Consider the following 14050-nt stretch of genomic DNA (forward strand, 5'->3'; position numbering starts at 1 on the left):
AATTTCTGTTATTAAGCAAAGTGGTTGTTAAGTGAGGTGTGGTTGGTTTTACAACCTTCTTTGCCATATTCGTTAGACCAGGGGTAGGCAGCCTTGGCTCTTTTATGACTTGTGGACTTCAACTCCCAGAATTCCTGAGCCAAGGTTGCCTACCCCTGCCTTAGACGAATCACTGTGGTTTTAAAATAAATCAGGTAGTTGTTTAGCAAATCCAGCTTCTCCCATTGACTTTGCTAGTCAGAAGCTGGCTGGGAAGATTGCAAATAGTGATCACATGACCCAGGATGATGGAATCATCATAAATACAACCTGGTTGCCAAGTGCCAAATTTTGATCACTTGACTGTGGGGATGCTGCAATGGTTATAAAGTGCAAGGAATTTTTCAGTGCTGTTGCGAATTTGAACAGTCACTAAATAAAGAGTTGTACATTGAGAACTATCTGTATATTTTCTAGGCCCAATTTAACTTCACTTCACTTTCCAGGATTTTTCATCTCTAGTTCCAGGGGTGCCCACAGGGTATGGTTTAAAAAATCAAGATGTGTGATGGAGATAAACATTTGCACCATTGTAGCTGACATCTTTGCCTTTTTTTAAACCATACCCTGTGGATACCTTATCTAATTTAGTGTTGGAAAGCAATTGTCCCAGTCTGGAGGAAGGCTTAAGTGGAGAATTAGTCTGAACCCGTTACATAAACACAAGAGGGCAAGGTCTGACCCCCCTCCTTTCACAATTGTCTTTGAGCCTTATCTAGTCTTTCCCCAGGTGAGAGCTGCCAGTCTAGGGAGATTCCTGTAAAATAGGCATACAACAATAAAGTAGCTAGTTTGAACTCTACACATATGGGTCTGGCTGTTCGTTCTTGATATTCAATGACAAACCTTCATATGTATTATCACAGTGTTTCTCAACCTTGACAATTTTAAGGCATGTGGACTTCAACTCCCAGAATTCCACAGCCAGCAATGCTGGCTGTGGAATTCTGGGAGTTGAAGTCCACATGCCTTAAAATTGTCAAGGTTGAGAAACACTGTATTATCAAGTGAGATCTTTATTCCAATCATTTGTTTTTCATATCTCCATTTTTGTCTTCTTTGATTTTTTATGATGCTCATTTTTGCATAAAGTTTATTTACTTTATTTATTTATCAAATGTATATGGCCATCCAGCTTATGGAAAGTGACTTGGGTAGCGTAAAGCTTCCAACAAGTAGTTACAAAGTCATATATGCTCCTTTCCATGGAAGTCTTTAGTAAAAGATGAAAATTTTATATGATTCAAAGAGAAACCAAAGTATATGTAATGTTTCCCTAGATTTCTCTATTTTTAAACTTCCTGTTTTTCCCATTCAACTGTTGGCCTCAGTTTCTTTGCATTGCTTGTGTAGATGTAATTCCCCGTCGCTTCTTGTTCTCTGCAACTCAGTGTTTGACTGAGTAAATTGTTCTCTGTCTTAGATGCCTTTTCTTTCTGTCATTTTTTTCAAATATTTTCAACAGGTCAGCAGCTATTTTGCCTTCTTTTGTTTTTTGTTGGTTTGTTTCAGGGTGTTTCTTCCATTTTGATGATGTCTTGAATTTCATTTCGGGTTTCTTCAAGCATTTTATTTATCAAATCCAGTCCATTAAATCTATTTTTAATCTTCATCATATATTTATTTTTCTTTAGTTTCACTTCCAGTTTCCCCCCCCCCCCCAAAATAGCACGTGATCTAAACTGGAATTAACACACGTCTTGTTTTTGCTGACAAAATAGAAATTTTCCATCTCTGCTCACAGAGTATATAGACAGTTTGATTTGGGTCTTGTCTAACTGATGATGTCTGTGTAGAGATGCATCTTCTAGATTGTTGGAAAAGGGTATTTGCCTTCAAAAAATTGAATTTTCCCAATCTCCTGGCCTTTGGAAAATATCTGAAAACCTGACTATCATCTTGCTTGGGGCTCAAGGCAGAGCACACAGCTGTAGAGCTGGTTAGTGCCCTTAATTGTACATTCAGTTTTTAATGTTTTTAACATGTTATTTGCTTTTAAATAACACTGCCCAGGGTCTCTGAGTGGAAGATGGGCGGTTTCTAAATGTCATTGATAGAGATAGGTAGGTAGGTAGGTAGGTAGGTAGGTAGGTAGATAGAGATAGATAGATAGATAGATAGATAGATAGATAGATAGATAGATAGATAGATAGATAGATAGTCAATAGACGTGAGCACCAGGGAATACAATAAATAATTTAATAATAATAATTTAGAGATAAAAGTTCTTAAGAATATTAAAAACCTTTAAAACACATAGAAATCAATAAAAGTGCCTAGCTTTCATCGGCATCTGTCGACATCTTCAGGGCTTAGAATGCTGGTCAATGGGAAAGTCCCTTTATAGGTTTAATTAGGGCGTGTGCACGACTCTTCGATCTCGTCACTGGGCCGGTTATATTAGAATGTACTCCAGGCACCGAGTTCTTACTAGAAGTTGTCCTTCCCACACAATCCATATCAGTGTAAGTAATAGCAGGGGATGTCCTTTCTTGGAGGTGTAGCGCGGGTAGAGCCTCTACTCCCCTTCTTTGTGTAATCATGTCTTCCAATTTAGCTCTACCCGCGTTAAACCTCCAAGAAAGGACATCCCCTGCTATTACTTACACTGATACGGATTGTGTGGGAAGGACAACTTCTAGTAAGAACTCGGTGCCTGGAGTACATTCTAGTATAACCGGCCCAGTGACGAGATCGAAGAGTCGTGCACACGCCCTAATTAAACCTATAAAGGGACTTTCCCATTGACCAGCATTCTAAGCCCTGAAGATGTCGACAGATGCCGATGAAAGCTAGGCACTTTTATTGATTTCTATGTGTTTTAAAGGTTTTTAATATTCTTAAGAACTTTTATCTCTAAATTATTATTATTAAATTATTTATTGTATTCCCTGGTGCTCACGTCTATTGACTGACTTTGAACATGGATATACCCGGGGATCACATTTTTAAAGTAATTTCAGATAGATAGGTAGGTAGGTAGGTAGGTAGGTAGGTAGGTAGGTAGATAGATAGATAGATAGATAGATAGATAGATAGATAGATAGATAGATAGATAGATAGATAGATAGATAGATAGATAGATAGATAGATAGATAGATGAGAAAGAGGGAGGGAGAGAGAGATCTCCTGCTTTGCTTTCTATTCTGACATTAAATTTCCCAGTTATACTAGTTGTTTTTACTTCCAATTTAGAATGAGGATCTTGTTTTTCTGCCCCGTTGAGCCCTGTTTCCTGGCACTATTTGCTCTGCTGACATTTGTTTCAGTGCCTGGCAATGTCACTAAAGCTGCTGGGTGACTCATTTTGGGTGTGTGGTTGTGCTCTGTCTGGAGATGAAACAGCAGTGATCACTGAGATGCTTTGTTCTTGCTGTGCACCTGCAGAAATCAAAGCATCTGTCTAGGACCCTTCAGCTTGACACCATCCCAAGAACAGATCTCTCTATCCAATCCAGTCTGTAGCTCCAATCCTCCTGGAACATTGCTCCTTCCTTGGCTGAGAGGTTAGTCTCCACTGATGAACAGCAACAACACTCAGTTGTGTCAGCTAGAAAGCTGCTGGTACTAGATCAGTATTATTTATCTCTGGAGTAGGAAAGGAGAGAAACAGAAATGTGACTTGGGGTTCTTTGAACACTATAAATGGTACTTTTGATTTCTACTTTGTAAATCTGTTTCTAATTGTGTGTTTTTAACAAATGCCCAAACACACATCAAATACTGTATTTAAGAAAAGCTCACATAATTTGCCACAGACATAAACAATAAATTGTATCCTCTGTCAGCAATATTACATGCAATAAGAACAGAAGATGGAGAACTCTAAAGTAATTTATGTTATATGCAATTTTTAAAATTGATTGCTGTAAGTAAAAAGCAACAGGGGAAAAACAAATAAAAAGGGGAAAGGAACAAAATATATACAAATAATTATATGCATACATCCTAGTCTCATCGTTAATTCATCTATGTTGTTATTGCTCTTTTAAAAAAATGAATTAGTATTGCTATTGCTGTGGCATAAGCTTTACAGAGGTGGGTGGAAATGAGCTTTCAAAAGATGAGATTTAATATAATATTAAGAGTTTTTTTTAATGTGTCTTTTATTCTTGTTTCTTTCTCTTTTCTTTGACCACTAATTGCTACTTCAGTATTTTTATACTAAGCTTTAATCTTCAAGGATCATTTCTCATTTCTGTTTGGATTGTTTTATTTTTAATACAGTTTCTCTTTTTTTTTCAAATACCCAATTCTATATGTTTTAACTGGCCTATATGTTAGATTTAAAAGAATTTGCTTGAATTTGGTTAGACCTGTTATGAATATTTCCATATCCTCTAGTTTTGGTCTTCCAAACATATAACCCCAGGAAGATTTCTCTTTTCTAGTGTTATGCCAGATTGATTCTTGCCATTGTTAGAGTGTTTGTATGATTGTGACAACCCACAACTGTGTTTAAACTGGGTAAATGGCAAATGCAATTGCATTTTAAGTCCTCAACTTACAACCATTCATTTAGTGACCATTCTAATTTACAACACCACTGGAAAAAAATGACTTATGGCTGTTGTTCACACTTACAACCGTTGCAGCATCCCCATGGTCACCTGATCAAAATTTGGACGCTCGGCAACTGACTCATACTTATGACGGTTGCAGTGTGCCGGGGGTCATGTGATCCGTCTGTGCGACCTTCTGACGAGCAAAGTCAATGGGGAAGCCAGATTCACTTAACAACTGTGTGAGTAACTTAACAACTGCAGTGATTCACTTAACAGCTGTGGCAAGAAATGTCATATAAATGGGACAAAACTCACTTAACAAATGTTTCACTTAGCAACATAACTTTTGGGCTCAATTGTGGTCATAAGTCAAGGACTTACCTGTAATTCACTTTCAATTCAATTTACCCTTAGGCAAGCGCAAAGTAATATTTGATTAATTAAGTGTCATCAAATCAATAACCACTCTTAGTGACACGCAGATTATTTTCCATGATAATCTGTCTTTAGTCTTTCAGGTCTTCCAACAGACACCCCCCCACACATCTCCACTATTACTGAGTCCATCCGTCTGACTGCTGGCCACCCTCTTCTTTTTTCTTCAACCTCTCCCAGCATTAGAGCCTTTTCCAAAGAGTTGGGTTTTCACATAATGAATCCGAAGTAGAATAATTTAAGCCTGGCCATTTGTGCCTTTTTATCAGACCTTTGGGAATGGGTTATACCAGAGGTCCCCAACCATGGCAACTTTAAGACTTGTGGACTTCAACTCCCAGAATTCCTCAGCCAGCTTGGCTGGCTGAGGAATTCTGGGAGTTGAAGTCCACAAGTCTTAAAGTTGCCAAGGTTGGAGACCCCTGGGTTATACACTGAGACTAAAACCTCCAATTTCGCATATACACTAACAGAGCCTGAGCATTCCGCATCTACTCAGGGGAGAGGTCTCAGGGTCACAGTGAATAACTTCAAGAAGATGTCAGCACAGTATGCAGCAACTGCAAAAAAAAAAAAAAAGAACAAATGTTATGCTAGGAATCAAGAGTATTTGTGTCGGTGTCTTCAAATCAATATCAACTCCTGCTGACTGCCTGGACAGGTCTGTGCAGTTTTCTTGGTAAGATTTCTTGCAGAAGTGATTTGCCATTGCCTCCTTTTTAGAGCTGAGAGAAAGTGACTGGCCCAAGGTCACTCAAAAGGGCTTTGTACCTAATTTGTAGAACCAGAACTTACTGTCTCTCAGCTTCTAGCCTGTTGCCTTAATCACAACACCAAACTGGCTCTCTCTTTCATCAGGAATGGGACCAAGAATAAACATGCTAACACTGTAATGTTCTTATATGGATGTAGGGGATATCCACATCTGTATACAATTCTGATTGCATACAATTCTATTGTAAGGATACAATAGAGCTGGAAATGTGCAAAAGAGGGCAACTGACATTAAGAGCAGGTGCAAACACCTTCCAAAAGACAAGCTAAATCTTTTGGAATTATTTAGTTTGGGGAGGGAATTGAAGTGGGACATGATTAAGGGCTATATAATCATGCAGAGATGAAGGAAATGAATTGGGAGAGATTTATCTTCTTTCAAAACACTAGGAGTAGGGAAGTTGATTGTAAGGAGATTTAGAACAGAAATCACTCTTTTTCACAGTTCAGAATTAAACTCCAACATTCATTCCTTCTAGATGCAGTGACAGATGGCTGCCAACCTGGATGATTTTAGAAGATGATTGGATAAATTCACGAAGGACTGGCCTATCAAGGACTATGTGCTGGACCAGTATGTAACCATCTGGCCAGAGCATATATTAGCTTAAGTACTGCGTTAGAGCATTTAGCATTTATAGGGTTAATGTTGTATCCTTAAAAGAACTGTATGTTAGAGCATTTAGCATTTCAAGGGTTAAACACTGTTTCCTTAAGAGATGGCTTATGGGGAATGTAGTTCAGGTATTAGTTAATCCTGTAGCTTATCTAGACAGTGGGAGGAGTTAAAAACTTATTGCAGAACATCCTGTTATGTGCCAGGGTTGTAAAATCCCTTTGTACATGCATGGATGGCATCTGTAACCACGCTCAGCTGATATGGAGAATTATCGCTTTTTACCTATGAAAATGGACAGATATGCAAGACCGGACGTATCTACAGCATAGTAAGTCTTTGCTTAGAATTCCTGGACAATAAATATTTGTTTTAAAATCATTTTTGTTGAGTTTATGCTATCTGGACCAGAACTACAAGGCATCTTAGTTCAGGTTTCGGAATAGGCTATTTGTCTTGATGTTTGAATGCTCCTCTAAGGGGATGGGGGCAGCATGCCTCCAATTTCAAGGGGCAACAGTGGGAAAGGAAACATTTTTCTTGCCCTCAAGCACCAGAGAGGTAACTGTTTAGCCAAGTCAGAAAAAAATTGATAGGAGTAAAGGATCAGGACTGTATGTTAAGTTGAAACATAGAAGTTTCTTTTATTATTATTATTATTATTTAGTTTTATTTATTTATAACATAAAATGTGAAAATACAAAAGCAAATAGTAGGGGACAACAGTAGAAAAAGGGAAAACGAAAAAGGTGTGAAGAAAGGGAGGAGAAGAGACAAGCGGGATCGACTTCTGACTCTCTCTGTTGCAATAAAATCAGACATTAAAATCAAATCTTAACTTTTTACATTTCTATAGTGGTATGCACTAGCCCAGTGGTGGCGAACCTATGGCACGCGTGCCAGAGGAGGCACTCGGAGCCCTCTCTGTGGGCACGCGTGCCACCGCTGCCAGCAGCTTGTGCAGGTCCATTAGGCTGCGGCTGCCACCTGAGGTGGCAGCGCACCCAGCATAAAGGAGGCGAAGCGACCAGCTAGCCAGCTCGAGTAGAGGTGGTAGAGCCGGCCCACACCCAGCAAGCCAAAGGCCACCCCGAGCAGGGAAAGCCGGATCCCCATCGGTGCCATGACCCCCCAGTCCCAACTAGAATTGCATGCCTCCCCCATCTATGCTGGGCCTCCTGCCGGCCTCCACACCCACCAGAGTCCCCCTGGATCTCCCCCAACCCTTCCCAGCCCCACAGGCGTCTCCCCCATGAGCAGCATTGAGGTGGCCATGCCCACCCCAGCCACGCCCACCCAGTCTGCCGTGACAATGGCAGCTGTTCTGGATCATGTAGATCCATGCCCCCCTGAGGGCACCACAATGCCCTGGCACTTTGTGATAAATAAGTGTCCTAGCCATTTCTGTGTCGGCAAATCAGTCTAATCAGTAAAACCCAAAATCATGATATCATTTTTTTCCACCTCAAGCACAAAGTCCAGAAGCGGTTTCCAAGTAGAAACAAAAGTTCTTACGTTCTTTTCTTTTATCAGCACAGTCCATTTGGCCATCTCTGCTAATTCCATCAGGTTTTGTAACCCTTCATCCATGGTAAGAATCGAGGCATCTTTCCACTTTTGTGCATAGAGCGATCTTGCTGCCGTCACCATATATAAAATCAGAGTTCCATTTTTTCCCCAGTTCTCTTTCCATTTAAAGTTTCTGGTTTAATCTTTATGTTCACTTTACGAAGAAGAGTCATTCAAGCCTATATATACAAGAACCTAATCAACTACAGGTTGTCCTCAACATATGACCACAATTGAACCCAATATTTCTGTTGCTAAGCAAGACGGGGGGGTTTGCCTTATTTTACAGCCTTTCTTGCCACAGTTGTTAAGTGAATCACTGCAGTTGTTAACAGTATCATGGTTGTTAATTGAATCTGCCTTCCCCATTGACTTTGCTGGTCAGAGTCAGACAAGGGGATCACATGACCCTGGGATACAGTAACCGTCATAAATATGGTCAGTTGCTAAGTGTCTGAATTTTGATCACGTGACCATAGGGACGCTGCCACGGTGCATGTGAGAAAAGGTAATAAGTCAGTTTTTTCAGCGCTATTGTAACTTTGAAAGATCATTAAGCGTAAGTCGAGGACTATCTGTAACAGCGCTAAATTGGTAAGGACTCTAAGCTGATGATACATTTAATTCCGCCCCTCAGTTCTGCATTCTCCTGCATGTATAAATGTAATAAATGAATAAACATGAGCTACCCAAAGTTGCTTGATAGTGAGATGGGTGGCATATAAGTTTAATAAATAATACATTAATAGATTAATAAACAAAGTGCGCCATTGGCTGATATGGTCTCTTGCAGTTCCAGTGGACCAATATATCCTCCCCACCAAGAACACAAGTGAATAAAACTGCTTTTTCCTCCCCCCGGTAATTGGGACAGGAAAGTGTGGGAAAATCTGACTCACTTCAGCTACTCACCACATTTCTGACCCAGTTAAGACATTTTGCAAAGACTGACATATTCAAGGGATGTGGCTTTCTACCCACTACAAGGTGGGGCTTCCCCCCACTCTTGAAAAAAACACACTAGTGTAGATTGAGAAGATGTTTTCCTTTTCTTACCAAAGGAAAACATTGATTATTACAGGAATCTTTCTTCTGCTTTCTTAGATAACACGGAGAACATATAATTTGTTATCTCCATGTTTTTTCACAGAGTACCTTTTGTTTCATCCTCCAGATAGCTCAAGATTAACCTGGTATATAAGCAAGGCCGGGGAAGAGAAGATTATAAAATATGAATGCAGTTGAGTATTTACAATATGTTTAACCAGAGCTTGTAAAGAACTGACTAGTTTATTAGCACATGATTGGCTTGATTAGTTTTTTGTGGCTTAGCATGTTGTGTGAATCCAGTCCCTTTGGTTAATGGCTCCATTATTGTGCCACCACAGAATTCAGCAACCAGGCAGAGTATATATTATGACTGCAGCTTACAAACCATGAAAATTAGATTATTAATCTTAACCTTCCACAAAACGATGGTTGTTAACATCATTGCATGCATCTGCTAAAAGGGGATCATAATTCAAAGCCTGCACACAAATCTGATTCCAGTTTGTTAATCTCTTTTTTTAGCTTTTAACGTGCCACAAAACCTTATATCCACGGGCCAGAGATATGCAAGCTAAGACATTGGTGAAGTTTGTGCATGACAAGGTTACTAAATGAAACCTCACAACTCAGAAGTAGTCTACATCAACCCAGAGCGTATGAAACTTGTTCTAGGTCTCACACTAGTAGGTTTTCCTTGTGAGAAAGAAGAAGCAGAGCTGTTTCTGCAAATTAGCTCACACGGTATGCACAAACACCCCATCCTTCATGAAAGAACACAGATCTGTGCATGTATGTGTGTGTGCTGCTGAGTCAATATGTGGTTAACACTTTGCTGGAAGCAAAGTGAAAGAGAAAATCAGAATAACGTGCACAGCTCTCCATGAAAGTGCCTCGAGCGGAGAGACCATTGAGTTGAATCAGCCAAGGGAGGCCCTCCTTGTCAGATCAGGTGTACCTGCCTCCCATCAGGAGCCAGGGGCAGACTTCTCTGCAAGGGACAATAGACCCTGCAATAACCAGCACCTCTAGGAGGAGAGAAACACCCATCACTCAAGCTGGAAGATACTGAAGATGGTACAAGTTGTCGTTGCAGTGGTGGTGATGGTGTGGTTGGCTGCACCAGAGCTCTTGAGCGGTAAGTTTATCTCATTTGAGGGAAGACCAGGAAGCGATAAAGCCAGCCATGCTGATACAGAAACCATAGCTTCCTTTCATGCTTTCAAGTGCTCTTTGTTAATCTGCCATCTGCTATGAAATAGAAATGGAGGAGAATTGGACTGCCTATAAATAAATACCTAAAATAAATTTAGAATAACTTTCTCCTCTGCTTGGGAGTTTCCTTAAAAAGATGTAGGGAGGAGGAATAAGGAGAATGCAAAACTCCTCGATTTAAAGTGTTGCCACCTTATCCGTTTTTCTGCATATCAGTGTGGCCACCCATTTTACTCAAATAAATCTGGGCAGCTAACTCAAATAACTGTAACTGTAAAAAGAGCAGAAATTTAGTAAACTTTCCATTCATTAAGTAAAGGGTTATAATCTGATGTTACGATTTCTGCTTGCTGTAGATATTATCTTTAGCTCTCTTTGGGGCTTTGGGGTGTGTGTGTGTGTGTGTGTGTGTGTGTGTGTGTGTGTGTGTGCACGTGCATACGTGTGTCTGTGTGCATGTATTAGCATATTTTTAGTTTGCATTTTCGTGGATGTTGTTTGACAATTGGCCAAAGTGAGCTGTATTCTATGGGAAAAACAGGATAAGGGTGGTCCTAAATAAATAACACCTTACATTACTACTTCCTAATTCCAAGATTTCCAGGAATATCATTCTTTGTCCTATGTTTGCAGATCCCAGCAATTGTGCTCCCCGAAATTTGATTTGCTACAAGCCCTGCTGTGAAGCATCCTTCCACTGTCTTATGAACTGCTCCTGGGAGACTGGATGTAAAGAAGATGTCAACTACATCCTCAACTTTAGGTGAATGCTGACCCAAACATGTTGATGCTCTGTTATAAATTTCCTTCTCTCTCCCTCTCTCTCCCTCCCTCCCTCCCTGATTTAGTGCATATATTGAAAATGATTCCATGGTGCATTATATATATACAGTATATCTGATCTGGTGGCCATTGCTACTGTTCCTGGCAACAAATCCCCTGCTTTAATTATGCATTGTGTTAAAAAAAATGCTTTTATTACTCCTGATTCCAGTCTATACTTGCTGATCTTGGATTCTTGGGACGGGGGTGAGGATGTATTTCTTTATTCACATTTTATAACTTTTTTCTCTCATCCTCCTGAGGCTAAAGAGCCATAAATACTTTTAAGGCAGTGCTGTGTTGAATACATTGCCAACCTGTATTTAATTCATCTTCCCTGTTTAAATTTTTTATTAGTTTATCAGAATTCAAAATGCAAAGAAAATGAGAATAATGGGAAACTAGGAGAGGAAAAAGGGGAAAGTATGGGGTAGAAGGGGAAAAAGAAAAAAAAAGACCTTGATGTATTTAATTAATCCTTTGTAACTACAACCAGAACTTTCACATTCATCAGAAAGTGCAGCTAGTTTTCACATACTGAATAGTGCAAAAGCCGTGTTTATATTAAATAACCCTGAGTGGACTGGGGCCATTTCAATGTTCACCAGTGGTCTCATATAGAATCTTAAAACTTACCTGTCTTTATATCTAGCCTTTTCCAAGCACTCATTACAGCAATATGATGCTCTGGATGCCCACCGAGAAAGAAATTGGAGGGTTGGGAGCTGAAGGTAGACTATTTCAAACTTAGAGCCAGTTTGGTCTATGGCAGGGGTAGGCAACCTTGGCTCTTTTATGACTTGTGGACTTCAACTCCCAGAATTCCTGAGCCAGCCATGCTGAGGGGAAAGGGAGAGGTTTCCAAGCTGAGCCATGCTGGTTCAGGAATTCTGGGAGTTGAAGTCCACGAGTCATAAAAGAGCCAAGGTTGCCTACCCCTGGTCTAGTGGTTAAGGCACCAGGCTACAAAGTGGGAGACTGTGAGTTCTAGTCCAGCCTTAGCCGTGTAAGACAGCTAGGTGACCTTGGGCCAGTCACTTTCCCTCAGCCCAATTCATCTCACAAAGTTGTTGCTATGGGGAAAATAAGATGAAGATATATTGGATAGGTTTGCCACTTTGAGTTATTTATGAAAAAAATATATAAAGGCGGGATACAAATTTTTAAAAAATAAAAATTCATTTCAGAAGCATTCCCTTCTCTCCGGCATGAGTTAAAAGGTGCCCCTGCTTTGATGCTTCAAAAATGGCCAAACCAACCTTCTCCAAGAGATCATTCAAACACACTGGGTCTATTGGAGCTTTTAATAGTCTTGTCTATTATTCCATAAATGGATTTTTTGATTTTATTTCTATTTTCTCTCATTTGTTGTAAACTGCTGAGAATTGGAAGGCTAGGCTATACATCAATTTTGCAAAAGAGGAAAACAAACCAGCATGATACAGAAAGAAATTCTGACTGGGAAGTTTTTTTCTGCCACAATATAAGAGATTTTGTGGCCAGATGGCTACTTTTCTCAGGTTACTATTGAAGCATTCCTTTTTCTTGCTTTAGTGGAGGGTTTCTCACCCTTGGCAACTTTAAGATGTGTGGACGTAAGCATGCCGGGGCCAGAGAACTCCAGGAGTTGAAGTCCACACATCTTAAAATACCGATTGAAGAGAATAGCTGTAACTCCATGTTGAACAGATGACATTACCTAGTTTGGTAATGAAACGTCTGCAAGAAAACCACCAAACTAGGAGAGCACTAAGGACCCCACATTTTAAAGTTGTCAAGGTTGAGAAACACTGCTTTAATAGCTAATCAAACTTCTCTTTCCCCTTTCTCGCCCACAGGGATCAAACAGAAGGGAAGAAAAAGACATTTGAGGTTGAAAAGGCCACCCACTTTATTTTTAATACGGACACGTTCTATGCTCTAAGAAATGTTACTGTCTGGGTAGAAAGCGTGCCTAGGGACGGTCCTCCTCGGGTCTCAAAAAATCATACACTGCTGCTCAAGGAAGCCAGTAAGTTAAAAGAAGCCAAAACATGAACTTCCTACAGCACGAAGTATCTCTCATTACAGTGTTTCTCAACTTTGGAAGTTTAAAGATGTGTGGACTTCAACTCCCAGAATTCCCCAGCCAGCCTTACTGGCTGCAAAATTCTGGGAGTTGATGTCCACACATCTCCAAACTGCCAAGGCTGAGAAACACTGTCCTGCTGTATTCTAATGCTCTTGATTCTGCTTCTGGCCACATTTTGGGACAAACAGAAAGGGCAGCTTTAGGTGTTTTTTTGGGGTGCATGTTGCAAGGTGAAGGGATTTCAACTACTGGGGAAAGTTTGGAAATTGGAATTTGGGAAATTCCATTTGTTGAGGAGTTGTTGTGAGCATGGCCAGGGAAGAACTGCTGTGGCTTGTGCCTTCCTAAAACAGTTGCAAACCACACAAGTCCAGCTTACCAGAAGACAAACTGTTTTTTTTTTGTTTTTTTTTCTATAAAATTTTTTATTGTTTTTATCATAGAAAAAAAGAAGTACATCACAGATATTACACAATGTTATATCCCATCCCCCCACCCCCCGGACTTCCCAAACCAACCTAGGCTAATATTCAAATACAAGTACACAAATATTAATATCTCTAACTCCAAAGTCTAAACTTAAACAATCCATCTCTTCCGTGTTAATAAAAATTATTCATTTAGTTAGTTCTTCAAATATCCAAAATCTTTACCATTTCAGCAAGATAGTTTAACACCATCCCTTACTTATACAAAAAAGAAAAAAAGAAAAAAAGAAAAAAAATTCCCACGTAAAGTTAACAAATTAATTCTGTCATTTCATGAAGCTACCCTGTAAAAAGTCATTTGAAACCCTTAATAAGATTTACAACTTCAATTACTTAATTATCCTTCAATCGTTTTCAATTATAACAACATTATTATATTTATAATAATCTTCCTTTTAATAAAAATTATTCATTTAATTAATTCTTCAAATACCCAAAATCTTTATCATTTCAGCAAGATAAAAAAAAA

The 14050-nt window shown here is 39.6% G+C and overlaps 1 protein-coding gene and 1 non-coding gene across 2 annotated transcripts in view; one reads left to right on the top strand and one right to left on the bottom strand.

Annotated features, from left to right (window-relative positions):
- Positions 1-1186: 1186 nt before the first annotated feature.
- On the bottom strand, positions 1187-1302 carry LOC114922206. Its single transcript, XR_003810348.1, has one exon. It is a non-coding gene; the product is annotated as a U5 spliceosomal RNA (small nuclear RNA).
- Positions 1303-10059: 8757 nt separating this feature from the next.
- Positions 10060-14050, top strand: part of IL12RB1 (interleukin 12 receptor subunit beta 1) — a 28406-nt gene continuing 24415 nt past the window's right edge. The window contains exons 1-3 of the mRNA XM_029282975.1: positions 10060-10123; positions 10834-10963; positions 12861-13033. Of these exons, the coding sequence (XP_029138808.1) occupies positions 10060-10123; positions 10834-10963; positions 12861-13033 (367 nt within the window). The remainder of the gene's footprint in view (positions 10124-10833; positions 10964-12860; positions 13034-14050) is intronic.

The sequence above is a fragment of the Protobothrops mucrosquamatus genome, unplaced genomic scaffold (genome assembly GCF_001527695.2).
Source record: "Protobothrops mucrosquamatus isolate PMUCROS unplaced genomic scaffold, P.Mucros_1.0 scaffold6, whole genome shotgun sequence".
NCBI classification, from domain to species: Eukaryota; Metazoa; Chordata; class Lepidosauria; order Squamata; family Viperidae; genus Protobothrops; species Protobothrops mucrosquamatus.